The 22941-nt window shown below is 43.0% G+C and overlaps 1 protein-coding gene across 2 annotated transcripts in view; it reads left to right on the plus strand.

Moving 5' to 3' along the window:
• Positions 1–22941, plus strand: part of LOC110989210 (plexin-A2-like) — a 57387-nt gene that overhangs the window by 24894 nt on the left and 9552 nt on the right. For both annotated transcript variants that reach the window (XM_022253404.2, XM_022253405.2), the window contains exons 5-23: positions 3590–3705; positions 5904–6042; positions 6963–7125; positions 7740–7945; positions 9407–9541; positions 11673–11774; positions 12322–12418; positions 12866–13056; positions 13234–13382; positions 14682–14808; positions 14943–15088; positions 15910–16077; positions 17838–17979; positions 18388–18648; positions 19741–19884; positions 20376–20604; positions 20914–21071; positions 21561–21826; positions 22512–22629. In XM_022253404.2, the coding sequence (XP_022109096.2) occupies positions 3590–3705; positions 5904–6042; positions 6963–7125; positions 7740–7945; positions 9407–9541; positions 11673–11774; positions 12322–12418; positions 12866–13056; positions 13234–13382; positions 14682–14808; positions 14943–15088; positions 15910–16077; positions 17838–17979; positions 18388–18648; positions 19741–19884; positions 20376–20604; positions 20914–21071; positions 21561–21826; positions 22512–22629 (3057 nt within the window). The remainder of the gene's footprint in view (positions 1–3589; positions 3706–5903; positions 6043–6962; positions 7126–7739; positions 7946–9406; positions 9542–11672; positions 11775–12321; positions 12419–12865; positions 13057–13233; positions 13383–14681; positions 14809–14942; positions 15089–15909; positions 16078–17837; positions 17980–18387; positions 18649–19740; positions 19885–20375; positions 20605–20913; positions 21072–21560; positions 21827–22511; positions 22630–22941) is intronic.

Consider the following 22941-nt stretch of genomic DNA (forward strand, 5'->3'; position numbering starts at 1 on the left):
TAGATAGCCCAACCACCATATTGGTTTATCATTTTAGACCTGGTTACAATTTAAAAGCTGGGTGTTTCTTTCTCGTCGAAAAGTGAGCTTGAAACACCAACTCAAATAGTCCACTTGAAACTTGACCAAAAGTAGAGCTCATAAAAACTGATAGGAAATTGGTGTCATCTTTATTACTTGACTGCAACACAGACACCTACATGATTTGAACACACCAAAACCATACATATGTATGTACATGTACGTACATCGAGCCTTGACATGTCATATCCGTTCCACATGAGCATTGTTGAAAATGTGAACACCATGCCATTTTTGAAGGTGTGCAGTGTACAAACGTAGATGTGTAAATTTAAACCTGATCTACATGTACCACTGTGATATGCTAGCTAAGCAGTGAGGTTATTTCAAAAAGTACCCCTGTATGGATCCATTCCAACCAGGAACAAAGGATGCTAAAAAAACAGAACTAGTATATTATTCATTTGAAATGTGAGCATTTCTGTAGCCCAGAAAAGACTTAAAACTGTCATCATGTTAGATAACAGTCAGATAAACAGATTTATTTTTTTTTACTACAAAGAGGATAGAGATTGGTTGATCCACCATAAGAGCCTCATGTCCATAGAGGAAATCCTTGTAAGCTGTGTATGTGGACTCTGGACAACGCATCGTTCCAGACTTCAGCAGTGATCTTGAGGGTGTTTTGTGATGTTGCTGAGTGCTTTGTACTGTATAGGATGGCATGAAATGAAATATACTGTCAACAGTGGTGCAGTTCACCAGTATAATAAGCATGAGGCTTGCCCTAATTTGCCTGGCTTTCATGAACATGTGGACTGTGTGCATATTCCTCATTACCTATGCACAAATAGCTCAATAGTTATGGATACAGATGTCGGCCTCTGTGCTGGACTTGCGGACCGACACATTCTTGATTATAACAGGGAAATTGAAAAAGAAACTTTGAATCTCATCAAAGTGAATGTTATACTAGTCGAATCTACATGTATTGTGCCTAAATATCCATTCCTCTGAACTTTGTGAACATTTTTGAGAGTCCTAAACTTAGCTTGTAAAATGGAAGACTTTCGGAAATGTACCCGTACATGTAAATACACTCAAAGTTGGAGTTCTGTAGCAAATCAACAATCAGTCAATCAAACCTTAATAGGATATCGAACACCACAAGGAAAAGAAAAATCATACATAAACACACAAGGCAAAAATCAACTTCTTGTTGCTTCTAAAGTTGAAGCAGCTGTGACCCTAAAGGTTGAAGTAAACATGAAAATTCTCAGTATTAGACATACATGCACAGGTAAACAAAATTACAAACTTAAAAGGACTCGCATCTTACTGTAAGAAAGTCAAAAATGCAAAGGTCCGCATCATGTCTCCTGCTCTGTGGACAACAGCGACACTTTCATCGATACCTTTCAGATACCCTAGAACTGAGTGTACTTTCATCTCCAAGTAATACTGAATCTCCTATGTGCAAGAAATATCCAGGTGTAAACAGAGTTTGTTTTTTTCATAATCTGATCCCTTGTACACATCATAGCCTACATCTTCATGCATGGGTTCAATTGAGAATTATTTCCAATCTATTGGCCTGACATGTGATGAGACATGTGCTCGGCCAAGCCCGAAAGTTGTTTGCCAGGCTGCACCTGGAGAAGTGCGGAGGTGTGTCATGTTCATAATACTGCTCCTTGAATGGCGTGCATCTGTACATGTACTCTGTGTCGGTCAGCCAGCCAGTTGGTAATGTTCTCCCACAAAGTCTCGTTGAGACTTTTGAAAATGTCAAACTGAGCAGATGTGAGAAAATTAATCTTCTTACACCAGTCCTCTGTGCCTGTGTTTTTGTGTGTGTGTGAGCCACCTGGCTCTTTCAGCAATATTAAACAGGAACAAAATGAATTTTCCCAAAGACTGTCCTAGATATTAGCACAGATAATATTGCTTTAGAGATTTTTGCCACAGCGTGCACAGTATTTATTGCAGAAAGGAGCGAGGGTTATCCCTTTCAGCATTTGTACTGTGCTTGCGGTATTTGAGCTTCTAATGGGCGGCAGTGTACAAACCGGAACATGTACATGTAGCACAAGTACACTTGAAGCAGGCTTTCAGCTGTGTACATGTATCAGTTTTCTTCAAAACAGAGCAAAACAACCAGTTCCAACATTTCTATGGCACACAGACCTGAGCAATTTTCTTTTAGGATGTCATCGCATTGGCCTCTCGGAAGGTAATAATGAAAGAAACACAAACGTCTCTTAGGCCTATTTACATGTAAGTGGTAACCCAAATCCTTTCACTATTGGAGAATACATGTACATGTACTCAGACTGGGCTGCTGTGGAATAATGAAAGTTTTAGGGGGGGGATGAAGGACATATGTACTACAAGAGGGCCTAGGAATAACTACCGTGCTATACTTAAAGGTGTAAATCTACATGCACATGTCCTGTATTTTAATTTACGGCTCAACTTCAGGCTTTTTGTAACTACCAACCCCATGAGAACAAAATGACCAGATTGCTTGTGATTCATGTATGCGGCAGCCTTTTTGCAATCTATATGCAGATGTCCAATGACTGTCACTGACTGTTCTGCACTTGTACTCTACGTGATTTGATTTTGCCCCCCCCCCCCCGAAGCTTCTCTGGAGCAAATCAGTCATCAAACAAATCTGTAAGACTTGCAATACTGGGCCCTGCAGGGCCCCCCTTTTTCTAATCGGGGTAAAAAATTGCTTGACAAAATCAGTCGGCGGGGATTTAAGAGATGATTGCAATCTCGGCCCGTAAGGGAGGTTGGCTCTTTGGGGAGAGGTAGAAATAACCATAAGAATAACCGCTGGAGCTTTTGACAGTGGCGTTAAATCGGAAAAGTGGGTCTCGGATTCTTCAATGACATCGTATTATCCTGGGTTACATATTCATGTATGAGGCTGTAGGATCTGGCTTTTCCGAGTTGCACAGAGGTTATTTTTATTATGTATTCTTCTGGTTGTTGTTTGAGAACCTTATTGGTGGAATTATAATCAGCCTTTCGATCAGAAATATAGGTAGCCTAAAATGCATCTGATTGTACATGTCATATTGTACCCATGGGATATGTACATGTTGGAATGATACTGGCTCCTTGGTAATTGAGGCAAAGTGTTACTCGTGAGCGAGCGACTCCTGCTATTTTTGCCGTGGTCAGAGGGTCATCCCTTTCATGTTTGGTTCGCATTGAAACCTGATGGGTTTTCAGAACCGCATTTTTATTTGCTTTGATAAACTGTATAGCTGCTAATTAATGTCTTTCTGAACAAGTTGACTCCAAAGCTGAAGTGCAGAGTTTATGTAATGTGTGTTGTAACATTACACATTGAAAGTTTCCATATATGTATGCATCACATATCCTGTAATTGGTGATGTATGTCATTTACCCTTCTGCAGGATTCTGAAGTTTCGTGGTTTTTAATAAAGAAATTAAAAAAACAAGAGTGGTGGAATTTTAATCCTCCACTTCCTCATTTGTGGAATATAATAACTGAGAAAATTTTTCTTTATTATTTGAACGACCTCGACAGATTTCCAAGGTTCCTATTGAAACCTGCGAGTCATTGACAACGTGTGGGGATTGTTTGCGTGTGGGAATGGATGGAACAGGAGACCCACATTGCGGCTGGTGCCCTTTGCAGAACAGGTATGTGAACTGTGCTCGCTTTGGTCGACAAGTCCAGCCCGCTTAATCCCAGACATGCATAACCTTGGACGCAGTTGAAATTCCACCGCATGCACATACATGTACATGTAATGTGCTCATGGCTCTGGAGTTATTGAAGGAACTGCAAACCCAGATGAACATGTGTGCTTTTTTTGCCATCTGTAGTTTGTTGCAATCAAAGACCAACCGCCAAGAAGGAAGTCACTATTCAACCTGACGCAGGAGAAAAATAATTGGGTTCTTATCTGAGATGATTAAATTATCTACTTCGCATGGGGGGAGGCCACAAGACTTGTACACTTTTTCCCGATGTGAGACAGAACAGTGATCTCTATCCTGCAAGTTTTATTCCGTCTTATTGACTTTTCCAAAAGGGCCAGTATGTTTCCTTGTATACAAAAAGCAGCATTGTGTGGGATTGAAGGATTACCATCAACGGTATTGTGCGCAGTGGATGAGGCTTTACCAGAACTTTAGTGCCAGAAGTTAGCACTCCCAGATTTGAGGCTCTGTTGTTCAGTGTAAGGCTGTGGAGGCACAGTTCTGCACACTAGGAGCCATTTGAAAACCTATCCACATCGGTGAAAGCTCACACCAAAAACCAGGACTGGCGAGTCCATCACAAGTCTGGTCACTTGTCCTGTGACAAGACCAACCATGAGAGACAAGGTGAACTGTAGCAATGGAATGTTTTTGTCGCGGTTCAGTTTGAATGGCTTGCGACTCGGCTGGAGACTGCATGATTTGTGATGGGGCCGATTACAGCCAGTTGCACACATACAGTCCAGTCCGTTACTAGACCTGTCACAAAACCAGTCACAACTCCTCTCTAAAGACCAGTCATATATTGAAGTAACAGACAGATTAATAACAAAGGAATGCTTTCTGTCTCGGTGCATTTTACTTGTTTATGACCTGGCTTAAAACTGAATGATTTGTGATGTGCGCAAGTACTAAACTGGTTACAACCATAACCAGCACATCAGAAAACCATCCAAACCTTTAAAAAATCTCGTAAAAATTGATCTAACTCTACAAGCAATCACTAAGCCCTTCGTTCACTCTTCTTTTCCCCCTACGTTGGCTGATGCTTTCATTTCGTCTGTTGTTTTTGTAAACACCAGTATGAATTGTTATGCCCCTGTGATGCATTTCTGGTCTCTGTGTTGATTGTGTAATTGAAGAAAACATGGCATGGGACGAAAAGAGGACCTGTGCATGCACCTAACCTCATATTGTATCTGGTAGTAAGAAACTGATGATACTCGGACAAGTATACGCACCTTTGCCCTACATGTCGAAATTTGAGCGGCCGTGGTATGGAAGTGTCATAGTTACATGTAGGAGAGGTGTACAAGATGTCAGTTTTTGTTTCACCATCATGGTTGCTTTGGTTTCGCACGTATTCACGCACGCATTTTCCTGAAGTTGTGGCACCGGTACGTGATTACAGGGGGCTCTGTTTGGCAGGTCAGTTGTCGAATTTGAAAGTTGCTCTCTAATTTCCACATCTGGAAAATAAAACCTAACTGTGTGAAACCGTCGAGAACAATGAGCGGATCAGTTTCCGAGGGAGTCAGAAATGATCAGCAGTAATAAAAAACGCTTTAGTCTGTTTCACATCATGTGGGTAATCCTGTTTCTGTTGCAGTAGAATGAATTTTGTGGCCAAGGTGATGAAGTAATATCCAAGAATAAATTGATTTCATCCCGTTGTGTCTTCTACATCTAGGAACTGCATTGTTTGAAGTGAAAATGAAAATAACACTGAATTCTCGACATGTGTTTCACTCTGCATTTGGAGGATTTCAGTTGTTTTTCCACAAAACTTTTCAGTACACAATGACACATCACCTTTATTTTGTGCAAAATTTGTTCCACACTACATGTATATCTGAAAAGAGGACTGATTGTTTTGTCAATTTCATCTGCATAATGAGGTACATGTATTTTTGCAGTGCTTTGGACCATTAAACTTGGCAGCTCTTGTAAACTGAATATCCAAAAATGAAAAAAAAAGGAGTATTCAAAGTGCATAACATTTGGGGCCTCCACACACTCACATCTGCATTCAAAATGGGGTGTCTGAAGCAGCTAATGAGCATCGCTTGAATGCTCCTCTGCCTATAATAGCTGTGCTGTGAATTTCAAAGAGTTCCTGTTATTTTTTCCCACAGCTGTACGAGGCGCTCGGAGATGGAGTGCCCAGGTGCGACCGACGTCCCATCAACCAATCGATGGATAGATAGCAGAAGCCCATGTATACATATCCAATCAGTGACGCCGTCCAGCATTCCCAGTGATGCCATTGCTCAGGTGAGGATCGTGGGTAATGGCTTTCCTGATCTTCGGTTCAAAACAGCTGCAGCTTTCATTTCATTTTTTTTCCCCCTTATTGATTCATAGAAATAACAATCATTACGTTTGTCCTCAAGAAGAAAAAAAATACACATGGTGAATTACATGTGCCTGGAAAAGTGAGTGTTGAATAACCTCAGAATGTGTCTCTTGGGCAGTTTGATAAAATGAGGAAAAAGTTTGTTTCCCTAAAAAGAAAATGAAATTCAGGAAATGTTTCTTATTTGGCCTTAAACTTGTAATTGGAGAAACATAGTTGTTTGTGAGGAATTACATTTCATAATTAGTAGGGTAATGGATCTTGTCAAAATCTGTAAGGTTTCTGGTTCAGTTGGAAGTCCATTGGAAAACATGCGGTTTTTCATGTTGTACTGAATGAAATATACTGGACCTCTCCAAAGTGAAAATGGATTTACACCATTGACTAACATTTATGGCTGAAGGTAAACCTCTCGAGAGGGTGCAATTTTCCTAGCAAAGGAGGCTCCTTTGGTGGAATTTTCTGGTTCACAAAGTGACTATGAAATGCATGTATTACGGTCGTGTGGCTACCAACAAAATGAACACTCCCCACCAACATGGCTCTTTTCAATCAATGAGGGTGTGCTGTCGGTCAAGATGGATATTGTGTTTACGGTTGACACTGATTTATCATAGCTAGTGAGGATCAGAAGAATTCTACATCAAGGCGCTGGAGCATTGAAAAATAACAAAGAAAAATAGTTGTCTTGAGTTCCAGAATTTAAGCACAGGTTGAATTTTAAGAAAAGTGCTGTCTGAGTACCGGTACTCAAGAAGACCTTAGTCACTTTCATTTAAATTTTAAAATTCAGTTTCATCATCAGAGGGTGTTTTCGGTTGATTTCCTTCTGCCACAGCTAACTCTGAATGTGACCAGCCTGCCTGTACTGAATAACAGCTTGACCCACAGGTACCAGTGCTTCTTCGACTCGCTGGGGTCAACGGACGCGACAGCGGTACCCATGGACAATTCCCTCGTCCAGTGCTCGACCCCGGCTGCTATGCCAGTGCTTCAAGGAGGTAATTCGTGCACTATCCTGCCATTTTAATGCTGTTTGTGTTCCATAAAAACAGGTGCCCCACAGTTAATCTTTACATCAGGTGATTTCATTATCTTTTTGTCTAAATATTCCCCTCAAAAACAGTCTGGTAAATCACATATAATGGGAATTTCCACTCCTTTTTTTCTTTAACTGCCCTGTTCATTATCTGTTGATAATCAACTACATGTAACTTGATGTTATGGTTGAGGATTTTTACTGTGAAATTGTTGTTTTAGATTCTAACCCCCTCCCCCATAAACTGTGAACAAATATCTGTGAAATTCATTGAAGCACACATTTAAAATGTAAACAAAATAAGGGTAACTTGATACCCCAGCCAAAACTAAATCATGTGGGGGGAACCGTTTGAAGTTTTCTAATGCGTAAAAGTTGGACAAAGTTAGGATGACCTTCAAGTTGGCCCCTCTGTATATTAAACTGTTATAGTTTGTATAATTTGTGTGCGGTCTGTACGACTCGAAAACAAGTTTTCTCACTTATGCAACATACATGTATGCCGATACTATACAATGAACATGTACTGCCAGAGCTGAAGAAAAATGGAAGATTGTTGTGTAATCTTTTTGGCAGGTGAACTGACAGTCACCCTTTCCCTCCGGGCCACCGAGATGGACAAACTCATCGTCAACACGACCTTTGACTTCTACAATTGCAGCGCCTTTGAGAGCTGCACCCAGTGTGTGGCCGATTACCTGTGCAACTGGTGCATCTTTGAGAACAAGTGCATGGGGAATGCAAGCAGCTGTAACTCGACTGGTGTCATTGCTGGGCAGGAGGTGAGTTTGGTTTAAATATACGCATTGGTTAATTACTCATATGTACATGTACAAGTAGTAGTTGCGTAGGTCTTCCTACCAGGTAATTCCTGGTGCTAGAGTTTTATATGAAAGTGTAAGGCTGGATAACTCAGGTGCTAGAGTATTTAGTAGTGTAGGACAGCATTTCTTTCTGATGTAGCTGAGGTGCTAGAGCATTTGCATATGTGTATGAAACCTGGGTAGCTTAGGTGCAAGAGCTTTGCTGATGTAGGACTTTATTGATGAGCATTTGCATGTATAAGACTGGATAGCTCAATTACTTTAGCACTTTTTGAAATAGTCCACTACTGGTACCGTAGTTGTCTGGGTTTAAGACCCAGGCTGAATGAATTGTCAACTGCTACAATCCACCTCTCGCTCTGATAGCCCATGGCTTGGAATCAATCTCAAGTCAAAAAAAAGGAAAACAAGCCTTTGGGCATCAGAGTCTGTGATTCAAAGAAATTCATTTTAATAATTTATGACACCTTGAAATGTGGGTTGCGTTTTTAATTTGTCAGCCGTGACTTTAATATCTTGTAAGGGTCTCGCTCGCACACTTGTGTCTCATTGTTGGTCATGCTCCAGGGGACCACACAATTAACCGGTACTAGTCATCAGTTTTTCCATTTGTGTCCACTGGAGAGCTATTATATATTCAGGTGTCAGAAATGGAAAAGCAGAATGTCGACGCAAGAATCATTGGGCAGCTGATAGACTGCCTTGGATGCAGGAAGGAGCAAATGAAAAGGAATACTTGGGCTGGAGAGGCATTGTTAACTCGCCTTTCAGCAAAGTGACACATCTAAAACCTAAGGACATTATTTGAGGAGTAAGAAGATCTCAGTTCCCTCTCTAGGAACTGCAAAAGTACATTTCATTGTGTTGTACTGGGTTAGGTTGATTATATTTTTGCATAGCAGTATGGAAAAGGAAGAAAGTTTGGAATGCTGGTTTGAATTTCGGTAAATTACCGGTACCTTGGAAAGGTTGCTTTATCAGCCATTCAGAGCGCTCCATCTTAATTGCTGTGACTACTTGTACTTTCCAACTTTTATAACATTGCCCTCCCCTCCACCCCACTCAATCTTACCTTACCCTATACTCCCTGAATTAACCCACATCCCAACCCAGTCCACCCCCCTCCCATCTCCAACCTCCCACTACCCCTCCCACTCCGTCTCAGTCAACACCTTCGTCAGCATCACTGCATACTTTCCAAGGTCAGACCTCCACATTCCTGATCTCAAATCACAGGATGTTTTGGTTTGATGACTGAGAGTCAGTACTGACATCTTGCCTGTCTACTCACAGCCTTAACACCGCACCTTCCATGCCCCCACCACAACCCTGCGTGCCACCCTTACATGTAACTATTGAAGTACGTTGGGGGGAAAAAAATTGAATCACTTTCCACCTGTCGTCAATTGGTACATGTAGGTGCAGAACATGGACTCACCGAGGAAGGGCAAGGAATATTGCCCAAGGATCGACAACAACAATGAAATTCTCATTCCAGCGGGAGAACCAGAACCTCAGGACTTCACGGTGAATGTGGCTAGTCTTCCCGTTGAGGTAAAGGCTAGTGTTACTGCTTAAATATTGATGAGATAATCGTAGGAAGTCAGAGAAAAGACTTTTGGGTTGTATCAGGGAAATAAGTATTCCCCTTCCACAAGAAATAGCTGTTTTACGAACTTGGGTCATAACTCAGCTTGGTCATGGGCATCGTGGGAGATCGGACACAAGGGAGAACTTCTTCTTCTCCCAGAAAAAAAATGCCTTCCCCCTGCTCTCTCAAAACAAAAAGAAGAAAGAACAAAAAACCGTGGCGACAGTCAGGTTTGTACAGCCAGGGAAAAATTTGAATTGAGTTTTAATTGACTACATTTATTGCAACAGCTTTCCCAGTAAGTTATTCTTCCAAGAAGGTGAAACATTTGCTTCAGCAGGTGTGTGTCATTGACAGACTAACAAATAATTCCCTCTTTAGATTCTTTTTTTTCCTGATTTTTCTGATTCATAATGGAATTTATTTTGACTCATCTTCAGGCAATGTAGCGTTCAGACAAGGAACCCTGTTTTTCTTTTGACTCTTTCTAATAAATTCCAATTTTTTCTCCTTTTTTTTCTTGAAAGACACAAGCATACTTGTTAGGGAAATGTGATTTCACAGTTTTATCCAGCCGGCATATGAAATGAGTGAACTGCCTTTTACTGGTAATGAGCAAAGACCTCTACCATAAATGTACATGTAGGTTGATTTTTAGTTGAAACAAAACAGTACCTGTATATTTAGTATACTTCTACACGTAGGCCTACTTGTTTTTCTTTGCCAACATGTACATATCGTGTGTGCCTCATAGTACCAGGTAATGTCAGTGATTGTTACATACTGTATAGGTGTTAGTTCCCCTGATTTTTCTGATTGCACATTGACATTGATTGTACATTCTGATAGTACATTGAGTTGTTAATGAGTTCATTTTAAAGGCAGGTATCATGGGAGTGTTTTCATTAGATCTGTGCGGATTCACTCGGCTCACAGTGACAAAGACTCATATTACAGGGGCATGCATGTGAACTGAAATGCATATGTTACATCCTGTCCTTGTATTGGCTTTCTGGATTTGGGAGACAATCTGTCACGGCCCACTTTTACATATCCTGTCATGGTTAAGTGATCCTGCAGACGTCCATGGATCGGGTTCCCCTCCATGTTTTCAAAAGAGTGCCCTTATCGCCTGCAATAACATCACACGACATCTCACAATGTTATCAGCCCATTACATCTCTTTTGGTAAATAGCGAGATATCATCTTGCCATTTATGAATTCCAAACACCATTGTCAATTTCACCAAGATCAACAAGAGGCCTCAGTCTCACTCCTCAAGACCAGCTTTTTGTGTTCCTGTTTGACTCATTGACAGAGGGACAGTTTAGAAACTGGAAATGTTTTCGTTGCAAAGAAATATTGAGCGCACTTAGGAAATTGTTCGAACAGAATTTCCTGGCCATCCGCACGCAGAACAATAGTTAAGCCATTTCTGCATTTGTAAGTTCAGTAATTCTTGGTACTTTGTTTGTTCAAAGAATAAAACAAGGAAGTGGCTAGCAACTAAGTTTTGATTACTGAAGCATCATGTTACAAGTCCCATCTGAAATAGTATGGTATATATTGGTACTACCGTAAAAACAGGAGAAACTGGAAAATCAGTTGAATCTTTGTATGCACAGTTGGAGTAGTACATGTATGGGGACAGAATTCAAGAGGTCAGGGTTTAAAATCCTGCTTCCGTTAAACTGAAAACGGACGTTTTTTCTTCAAATGTGAAACCAGTGAATTTTATGTTTTCTGCAATTCTGATTGCTCTAATATGGATCATTACTGCATGTCGTCCACCAGGGCCTGTTGACAATAATCATGCTAACATCTAATGGCCTTTGAAGATTTCAGCCACTTTGAGCTAAATCTATAAACATTTTATCGTCAGGTCATCAAACTGAAACCTTGATTACTGCATGGTCCCCACAGAAAGCGGTCATTCCATCATATTGGACATGCAGGCGCCCCGGCGGTAGACAGTATTTACATGGCCAGGCTCCATCACGATAGCTTCAACATGAGGAATTTGACTATTCACTCAATTTGTCAGGCGGTTTACAGCAGGCCTTTAATTAACTTCTTATTGCTTCCATCCTTAGTCTGGTTACCAGTGTGCACTGAAGCATCCCGGATGGGAAATGGAGGCAGTGACTCCAGGCATCAGACTCGATGACTCCAGCATCCGTTGCTCAGCTAGGAAGGTAGGGTATTAAAGTTTCTAACGATGCATGATCAGGATTGGTTAGAATGTGACCCTGGTTGACAAGAGGTTTTCTTCGGAGTAGATGTGTAAGGCTGATAAGCCTTTAGAACAAATTAGTTTTTGAATTGTTATTCTGTTAATCTGTGAGACAGTTGGCCGATGTAAGTTTCCGTCTTGTGACACTTCATCACAAGAAGATTCCAATTAAGCTGATTAACAGATGTAGAGCAGCTGGAAACAGGGATGTATTAATTTGCATTTGGTAGCATCAACTGTGTGTTTGTGAAAATTAATTCGGAAATTATTGCTAAATAATATTGATGTAAGTTCAAAAGTTTGATTGACTTTTTTTGTTAACTAAAACATCCTTTTTTGTTGAAAGAATTTAAAATTTGAGAAGTTAATTAACTCTGTAACTCCAGGTGTTTCAAATGTGTTTCCCTTAAAAAGCCTGGGGATTTCACATATTTTATTAGTTTTACATGGGCTCACATTAACTGTAATTGTTTTGTCAAAACAATCTCCTATTTTCTCTCACATAACAGTACAATTACACCATGGATGAGAACACCATTGTCGCTGATTTACATGTCCGCTGGAATGGTGGTCGCTTCGTGCTGGACAATCCCTTCATGTTGAACGGTAAAAATGGATACTGTTTTTTTATACTTCTCACAGATTAACCAAGGCTGAGTTTGAATCATGACTGCATTTTGGCCCTTTCCCCCGGTAACCTGTATGCAAAATATACCATGGGCACCAGGGAAAATGAACCCGTTGTGAAGAATTGGTACTCACTTGAACTTGCCATTAAAAAGCTGTGCAAGGATGGAGACAAATGCCACAACTTCTAGAGTTTGTGTCGAGGAAACACCCTCAAGAAAAATCTGCGTGGACATGGGGGGGTACATCAAAACAACAGTATCCAGCACACCTGCATGTACATGTATAGTTTGGAAGGAAGAAAAAGTTTGGGAAGTATTACTGAGGTTTTACTCAAAACACACTCATTTTGGTTTCTTGGCACAAGATTTTTAAGAACATTTACCACTGAGGTTAAAGTCTGTCATTGTCATTTTCTTGACATAGTGACGCTGTACAAGTGTGCAGTTAAGCGAGCAGATTGCGGGAAATGTCTCCTGGCAGATGCGAAGTTCTCCTGTGGCTGGTGTGAAGAGGCCAAAATGTGCAGCCGGTCCGCTCGGTGCCCCGTGGTGCCGGGCACCGGCCAGAGGTGGCTGAGCGGGGTTGACCTGTGCCCCGACCCACGCATCACCACGGTGAGAATTTGCCAACAGATTTTTTTTTCACCTGGCTGCTTCAGGTTGCCAGTCACACACTATGGTTCGTTGTTGTAAGCAGTCAGATGTGCCCTGCAAACATGCATCATGCGTTGTTTGATTTATGGTAAGCTCCTCTGATGGCTGATCTGATTTGTTCTGTCTGTCACTCTGTAGTTTGACCCCAAAAGTGGGCATGTTGCCGGAGGTACCAAAGTGGTAATCAAGGGATTCAACCTGGGCCAGAGTGTCAGCGACATCAGACGAGTTACCGTTGCGGGAATGCCGTGTCGGATGCTGGAATCGGAGTACACACCTGCCGAGAGGTAACTGGGTCTCACTGGCAAGCCCCATGGAGGAACCTCTTAATACCCTATCCCTAAGCCATGACCGCCACCTCTTCCATTACAATTTTAACCTTTCAAATTTGTGAGTTTTCAATGGCCTACAAATCAGAGCGTTCCCAGTTTTGACAAATTTAGAAAACCCACTGATTCTCGACAACAGTGCCATGAGAGTTTGAGTTCATGATGGTACATGTAACTCACGGACGATATTGTGACAACTGTAGCAAACCTCCATGCTTTCTGCTTACTGTAGTACTGAAGCCCTGATTATTGTCCTGATTGATGTTGAGTTTTAAAGGGCTTGATTTATTGCATTTGTTGTCAGTGTTGATGCTAATCCGGTGCTGTGTAGTTGGTGTAGCAAAGCCAAAAGTGGCCTTGAATAAATACAGTCAAACCTTGATAAGTCGAAGTTCGAGGGAATGAATTAAAAATTCAAGTTATCTGGACTTTGAGTTCAAGAAAGTCTCACCGCTATGGAGCCAATACACCTATACACATATGCAGACATACATGTTGTTGCTCCAAACTCGTTCCATGGGTGGCATCATTTGTGGCTATTTTCTGCTTTCTGTTCATTCCCATGGAACATTTTGCTTGTGAATATTCATTTTGCTAAGAATTTTCATTGTTGTTTTGTCTAGAAGTTTCGTTTCTGCTAATAAATTTACAATACATTTCATCATGTTTTTAAAGGTGTACCTTCGTTTGGAAAATTTTTGATCTTTTCGTTGATCGTGTTTACAATATGATGCATGCTGCTTGCAGTATTTGGGTCTGCTTTCAAATGGGTTTTTCTTGTGACATCACTTACTGTGGTCTGGTGACCATTATAATAGGCAGTGATTAATTCATCCGCTCATGGGTCTTGCGGTGGCAATCAGACTAGCCCCAAAGCCCAGAGTTGTTGTGGTTACGGTGTGGCATGGTTTATGAAGCGAGCCGCACAGCATGCATGCTGGGCAAGCAGATCAAGAGTGAAAAGACGATGCTTGGCAGCAGTGAATCAGACCGTGGTTTTGTGGTGCCATGTTTGTACTTTCTGAAACTATTTGGCGGTGGTTTTTTTATCAGTGTCGCAAAAACTTTGACTTAAGCGGGATTTTGGCTGCTGGTAATTCGACTCACGGAAGTATTTGTGTACACAAACGCCTGTTCTTTCGGCGGGAACATGAACAAAGCATCACTTCGAGGCAAGCGGATTTTTAACTTTGAGTTTGACTTGTGGAGGTTTAAGTGTAGTCATGAATTATCGAATTCTTTCTGTATCTCCAACAGAATTGTCTGCATGACCAATTCTAGCACAGATGGGGCAGCCAGCGGCCCCGTCATCGTCGTGATTGGCAGGGACAATTCCTCAATGCCAGATCTGGAGACAGTGTCTGAAGAAAATTTCTCCTTCGTGGTATGTTTTGGTGTCCTTTCTCAATTGTTTAAATTTATCCGGTATTGTTGGTTTTTACATTTACCCTTTATCTTTTGACAGTGACAAACATAAAAACATCAAATTAATTGTACTTGATTGCTTTTTTTTAACAGGTACCCTCTATCACCAATGTCCACCCGCTTCTTGGGCCCAAAGCAGGTGGGTCAAGGGTCACGTTGACTGGCATACATCTCAATGCAGGGGGTAGCAGGACCATCACTGTAGCTGGCATGCTCTGTGACCTTGCTGACACTGGCAAGTGAGTGACCATTTTGGTTAATTTTTCTTTAGAGCAGATGGTAGTCACGTCACCGAAAACTTGTGGACAGTATCACTTTTGGCCAAAAGAACCAGACTTTGAAAAACAAAAAGAAAGCAAGGTAGATGGGCCAGATTTTCTGAAGCGCCCGCAATGCCACAAAGACTGACTGCTGAGAGCCATTTGTAGAATATCTTGCTGCAATCTTGTATTTGCAACACCCCAAGGCGCTGCCATGCAAGAGACCCAGTGTAGCGGTCAAGTTTAGCACATGGTCCACCTGCACAGATTGGGTGATGAGACATGTGTGCACATTGGCAACTGCAGACTCGGTGGGGGGGGGGGGGCGATGGTCAACGGTTGAACCCATTGGCCACCCCTGTAAATATAGATTGCTCGTGTTCACTTGGCCTCCAGCCGTTTAATCTGCTTGTTTACTTCTTCACCCCTGAGTGTGCAGGTGTTGCTCTGCGCGCACAGCGGAGTTGTAACACACACACAAATTAATGGTCAATCAGAAGTCATCCGAATCACCTGATTTGGATGCAGCCTGTGACTCAGGCTGCACCCAAATCATTTGTCTAGAGAGCTGTGTAGGTCTTTTCCTCTGAAAAATACGTGGGGACGTGCTGACAATAGACATAGCCGGAGCTCAGGGTCCCAATCAACTGGTTGCAGCCGGGATTAGCACATGCCACTGTGGGAAAAAGCTGCTATCCAGCGACTTATATGCAGCCAAATGTCGTTTGCAGATTGAAACTGTCCAAGTTTGGGGAGTCACTCTAAGCCAGTCTTCTGCATTTTGCCTTTTTCACAAACAGCTTGTCAGGTGATGCCATCAGCTGCATCACATCGCCAAGTGAGACGGGCAACGAGGGTCCAGTGACGATGACCTTTGACGCAGTGGGCGCAGCCGTGAGTTCCAGCAACTTCACGTACACGGAGAATCCAAGTATCTCGAAGCAGGACCGCACACAGATGATTCTCAGGTATGTTTCTTCTGTCTGCGACTTACACTACTGGAAGGGATCAGTTCAGATGTCTGGATGCTGTTTTGATTCGACTCTGTGGCTTCCACCTCTGCTAATTCTAGGTTCAATCTCCTTTGTCTAGTTCCTGCTTCAAGCTTGTGCAAGGCCTGGGGTAGCATGTGAGAGTTTAAAATTAAGGGTTCTATGAAATAGATTATTTGTCACCATAATCCTTGAAAAAGCACCTGTTTCTTTCAATGGACCGGATTTTAAAGGTTTGGTTGCTACGTGAAAGGTCTTTTTGGTGCTTTTAGGGTTGTTATGCGTGTGAAAATTTGCATATTCATGAGCAAAACAGTGATGTCATTCCTGGGAGAAATCCTGAATGTCACATTAACATGTTGACTGCTGACTATGAGTATTCTCATAACAGGTGTACCGGATTCTGCCTTTATGAGTATATTTGTAGAAAATGAAAGGCTATTATAGTGTAAATGGCAGCACTGAAGAACACATCAAATACATGTACGCTGCTGGCAGTGTTGAGGGCATACATGTGCAAAATGCTTATGTTGAAATAGACACCTGAAAGGTGCCTATTAGATATGCGTCCATGCATACAACGCTTGGCAAATGGGAACACCCCTTTGAAATTATGCGCGGCAGTCAAGGTGTTGACACTGAAAACTGCTGGATTTTTAGTTTTTGCTTTTTAAAATTTGTATTGAAGATTCACTGTTGTGTGAATGCATGGCAGGAAGCCGACAAATAAGCCATTCTGATAAGTGCTCTCCATGAGCTTATTTTCGCTTCACAATTTGAACAGAAAAACCTGTAAACAAAGTGGCATCTGTCCCTGATTGGCAATCACAGCAACAACGCTCTTTATTATCCAGAAAAATTATACCATTTTAAACATTTTAAGAAGTGCACTTTGAAATGGGTTCGAAATTATTATGTCCTACATTGAAGAGGAGTGTAAGGTTGCTCCAAAAAGGTTCCTAAGAAAGCTTGGATTAGATTGGATTTATTCGGTATTACCTCACAATTAGGTAATACCAGGGATTACCCATGAAAGTTTGCAACTTATTTCCAATGGGATCCCTATCGAGTTAGGAAGAAGGTCCAGTTTAAGAGGCAGGAGGAAACCAGAGTACCTGGAGAAAACCTGCTAGAGTGAGTATGTACTGGAAACCAAATGCACTTAAAGCCTGGGCCAAGCCGGGACTGGATCCTGGGCCTCATTGGTGCAAAGCCAGTAAAGAACCGCTAGGCTAGCCCGCTCCCCCAACCCGCTCCCCCTTCATCACCTGGACCCTTCAATACCTGAGTAAGTACAGGTAGCATGTGGGGTAAGTACAGGTAGCATGTGGGGTAAGTACAGGTAGCATGTGGGGTAAGTACAGGTAGCATGTGGGGTAAGTACAGGTAGCATGTGGGGTAAGTACAGGTAGCGTGTGGGGTAAGTACAGGTAACATGTGGGGTAAGTACAGGTAACATGTGGGGTAAGTACAGGTAGCATGTGGGGTAAGTACAGGTAGCATGTGGGGTAAGTACAGGTAGCATGTGGGGTAAGTACAGGTAGCGTGTGGGGTAAGTACAGGTAACATGTGGGGTAAGTACAGGTAACATGTGGGGTAAGTACAGGTAGCATGTGGGGTAAGTACAGGTAGCATGTGGGGTAAGTACAGGTAGCATGTGGGGGGGGAGAAGGGAACAAGGAAATATATGTCCATACCTCAAACTGCCAGCGTTTCTTGCTTGTTCTTATGCTCAGTGGTGGATTAAGCATAGCGGTGATGGGAGTTAACCTGGATGTCGTGCAGGAGCCGAAGATGGAAATTCAAATCAGGAAAATGCCAGGAGTCACCCGGAGCAAGAGACAAGCGAGCCAGCAGATTGATAGCACAATCATCACAGTATGTACTGTCTAACATGTTCTCTGGCATTAGAATGTGCCCTCTGATCCCAACTGGCGTCAGGGTTTTTCTCGAGGCACCCTGCTGAACCCCGCAGAATCCTACAGCTAGAACAAAATTCCACAGAAAGTGACCACTTTTTGTTGGGTTTAGCGTGGTTAGGGTTATAAACATGAAGTACGTCTATTCAGGGATTCAGAATAAAGGAAGGAATCCTCAACACCTCTGAAGTCACCAAAAGTTTAGTTTTTCCCCACAAAACTTCAGGCCGTGTTGTATACTGGTATTACTCTTTTCTTTGCTATTTCCTTCAGCTTCAAGTGGGCATCGCTGGTTTTCATTGCTTATCCATTAGAAAACAAACAGCATCAGTCTTCAGTGTATCTTTCTTTCAAACCTTCACTACAGAAGTGTACTGTCCTCAGCTCCACCTCTATGGAGTGCAAGTCGCCCGATCTCTCGAAGCCAGAATTGGCAGGCACTTTCACCTTCGACAACAGCACTTCACCGCCCTCCTTCAGCCTACCCGGGAGCGACATCAGCTTTGTCATGGATGGGGTCACCATTATGTCCCAGTCCGATTTCAGAGTGTTCGTCGACCCAGAGTACTTCATGTTTGAGGAGGTCCAGAGAGTGGCTTACAAGGAGCGCAAGATGCTAGAAATAAAGGTAACGGGGTGTTGATTTGAACCACTCCGCATCCCATGATGTGTGATCAAGCATGCAGCGCCTGTATGGGTGAATTTTCCTTTGTCCATAACACGGAAGATGTTTAAATACTTTCTGACCGAGTCTTCAAGCAGCACTCGGTGACATCTGTGCTCATCTTCACACTCGAGGGATTCCTATGAAAAGGGTGTGCATGAGGTTGAGCTCGTGTGGAACCCTCAAGCGGCTGCAAGCCGCAGCAAGGCTTTGTGGCAACTAGTGCTCTTTGACACTGTCTCGGAGTGTGAGAAAAGTGACAGTGTGTTAAACGATACACATAAATCTTGAACAAATAAACTCCCAACTTTTTAAAGGATTGTGGTTTGGATATCTTTTCATTTTTAACTCCGAAAATAATACTGTGCCTTGGACAAGTTTTCCTCGGAGTTTTACCGTAGGCAAGTGGTTAAACGGCCCTTTCCCGCCAAAAAAGTCATGCTAGATTTTTGTGGAGCTGATAGGTTTACTAAGCAGAGAAATATTTGGCTTGCCAAAATGCAGCTTACCAGCCAAAATGTCACATGAATGCATAGTACTTTGCTGGTTTTGACTTGGCAGTGAGCTAGGTCGGTATTTCAAGCAGGCAAAGGTTTTTTGGGAACAAGGCCTGTGAGTCAGAGTGTGGCTGCGCTGATGGGGCAGACAGTTGCCCGTGCATGCCACTGTTCCCGAATGACCTCGGATACGCTTCAGTTTATACATGCGCTGTTGGAATACTGAACGGGCTCATTAAAGCAAAGGTCTGCTCTGTTCATTGACACCGTGAAGTTGGGTCCTCATATATCCTTGGAAACCAAAAATAACACCGAGTGAAAAGGCTATAGAGAATTTATACAACGGGTTTTGCCGTTACCCAACGTGTATATTGATAAACACTGTATGCTCAGTGCCTGTCCGAGAGGTTGCAAAAAAATTCACAAGCTTACTTGGGTGGGACTCAAACCCACCACCTCCTGCTTTAAACTAGTGCAGACATCTGTAGAGAAATCAGCTTCATACATGTACATTCTCGTGGCCACTCAAGTGTCATTTCCTCCCCCTCCACACACCCAGGGTCGTTACATCAAAGCAACGTACATGTCCGGTGATGTCACAGTCACTGTGGGGAATCTGTCGTGTAGTCCACTGATGCAGAATGAAGACAGCCTGACTTGTGAGGCACCCGAAAATGAAGTAGGACAAACCTACAATGTAGTGGTAAGTTGTCCAGACAAGAGTAGCGTGGCCGCACTTGAGCAACAAATGACTTAAGCTGTAAGCCGAGAGGCCTGTTTCGGACAAGGGCTTAAACGTGCCTTGTTACTGTTGGAAGGGAAAAGGTCACAAGACTGAACCGCCGTGAGTATCCATGACGACACTAAGGTCACATTTTTGCTGTTTTGGTGGGATCCACATCTGCTGCTACATTCTCCACACAGTATGTGTCCGTGCACCAGTGTTAACAAATGGCACCCCCTCCACCGGGCAACATTATCATGTATGATTTCTAGAAAGTGGTCTATTAGGCACACAATTTTTATGGGAAAATTGGCCTCAGAATATGTGTCCATAGCTAGCTCCAGGTCTTTGCCAGTCGCAAATGCGAGAGTTTATGCTTGGAGCAGGCAACTGGATGTAGCCGCTGCTCTGTGAGCTTGTTCTGGTTTTGGACGTGGCCCAGCTTGTCAATCTTTTTCTCTGTTCCCCAGGTCTATCACGGCAACCTGGAGAAGCCTGTGGGGCGCGTCGAGTATCTCCGTGAGGAGTTGCCCCTGGCCATCATCATTGGTGCCGTCTGCGGCGTGGCCCTCATCATCTTCATCGTCCTGTTCATCATCTGCATCTGGCGCCGCATCAGCGCCAACGAGCGCCGCTTCAAGAAGATGGAGTCACAGAGGGACGAGATGGAGATGAGGGTGGCTCAGGAGTGCAAGGATGGTGAGAAGAGAGTGACAACATTACTGGAATAGATAGTACAGGCCAACGTTAAGCATCTATGCTGGGCGATATATGGCTTCACCCCTGAATAGCCTCTGTGAAATTTGTTTGCTAATGTTCTGAATGCCGCATCTGAGCATTCTGCTGGGACCAGTAAACGCACGCATCCCTGGCACATGGCTGCAAGATGCTAGCCATTGCCTCCCACAGGCATCCATGCCATTCCCAACAGTGACCAAAACTCTTCGACCCAGGGTCACTTCTCTTCTGACCCGAGTCATACCTTTCTCGCTGCTGTGTCTCTTTCAGCCTTTGCCGAGCTGCAGATCACCGTCCTGACAGTAAGCAGTGACGTGGAGGGATCGGGGATACCATTCCGTGACTACCGTGACTATGTAGCGAGGCTCCTCTTTCCAGAGAATCCATGCCATCCCGTGTTCAGAGAGATTCCTGTTGTACGTGAAAATGTAAGTCAAGGGGGGAAAGAATGAACGTAATCACTGTAGTGAATGATTGATATTTTTCTTATTTACCTTTGAGTTTTGCTTAATGCGGTTTTTGATGCGGCAGGTTTTAACAGAGTTTTCAGGTGGATAAAGTTTAACAGTGTGTACAAATGCTTCACACCTTGCCATCTCAAAATCAGATCACGATTAGAGCTCAATTCCATGGCTGTGCTATTACGGGACATCACCCTTAGGATAAGCATTGGGTGCTTACAGCACTAGCACAGAAATTTCACGTTAGCCAAGTAAGCGTAGGATCTTTAGATGTAGTATTTGTGGATGCATCTAACCCACATATCTCTGCGGACCTGTGAAACTGTTAGCTCATAATGTTGTCCAATGGCTAGTGAAGCCTTTTTGCTTAGGGTAAGTGGTGTCATGAGATTGGGCCCAGCTGACATTTTTGATCATGTAGAAATGTTGAACCCCCCCCCAATCTGTCTTGCTCAGATCTCGGGCATCAAGCGCAATGTCCTAGAGAAGGCTCTGGTGCAGTTTGGCAACCTGATCACCAACCACACCTTCCTGGCCATCTTTGTCCGCACCCTGGAGAACCAGAAGTCCCTGTCGCTGAAGGACCGCAGCAACATTGCCTCGCTGCTTGTCATTGCCCTGCACAACAAGCTGGACTTCCTGACCCAGGCCGTCAAGCTCCTCCTGCAGGACCTGATCAAGGTGTACACCAAGGAGGGGCGGGCACAGCTGCTGCTGAGAAGGTACCGAGCACCTGCACCCATTTTTGTTTTGCAATTCTCAGCCTCACCGCCGTCTCTGGCATTATCTTGACTTGAGCTTCACAGTCAGTGTCAAATGCTTAATATCCGACTGAAAAATACTTTAAAAACAAAATGGTGTCACATTAGACTTGCTAATGTTTCTGTAGCAGAGAATGAAGCTACATTGAGTCCTTACTTCTCAACTCGGGATTACATCCATGGAACTGAAGCCTCAGGAGTAAGCCAGAGGCAAAGCTAAGAGCTTCTAAAAGCTTGCCAGTCTAAAAAATTTTCACAAAAGCTCCACTTTAATTAGAAGGATTGGATAGTCAAAATCCCAGGGAAGAATCACCAGAGAGGCCTAGAAGCTGCAACACTACTGTCTGTCAGGTGTTGATTGAGTAAGGTCACCTCTCTAGGGCACTTAAATCTCTCCAACACTTTTACTAATGTGAAACTTACCTTCAAGATTTGTGACGTCTATAACTATGGCATTATTGATGGACTGATGGGTGCATTCGTAGACTCTTTATCAAAAGACAAGACTATTCCAGGTTCAGGTTCCTGTTTTGTAGCCACAGAGTGTGAAACTGAAATTGTTGTGTCCGTCTGTGAGACTTCAGGATAAGAGGTCATCTGCACAGATGCCAAAATTATTGAATTTTTCAAACTTTTCTGACTCTAGGAGCGAGGCAGTCGTCGAAAAGTTGGTGGCTCATTGGCTGTCCATCTTGATGTATGACTCGCTGAAGGACAGCATGGGGAAACCCCTATTCCACCTGTTCTACGCTATCAAGCAGCAGGTATGATGTCAAGCATGCCAGAACTTCCAACACAGGAAATGTATGGTGTTAAACTAAATGCTAAGGAAGGCCACATCCAAAGTCAACCAGCCATGGTAACACGTTCCTCTAGTGCTAGCCAAGTGTTTATGGTAGCCCTTCTTTTACTACGAAACGTTTCATGTGCTAAGCTGAGTTTTGTGCTTAGCACCTTCAATAATATGGCCTAACAGAAAACAATAAAGAATTGCTCACCATTACTTCATTTGCCTAGGAACACCACGCAAGGAGCTAGTAAACAGAGAATTTTAGAATGCACATCGTGTTAGGATT

This window comes from Acanthaster planci, linkage group LG04, assembly GCF_054643075.1.
Source record: "Acanthaster planci isolate LZ-2023a linkage group LG04, COTS_SCS, whole genome shotgun sequence".
NCBI lineage: Eukaryota > Metazoa > Echinodermata > Asteroidea > Valvatida > Acanthasteridae > Acanthaster > Acanthaster planci.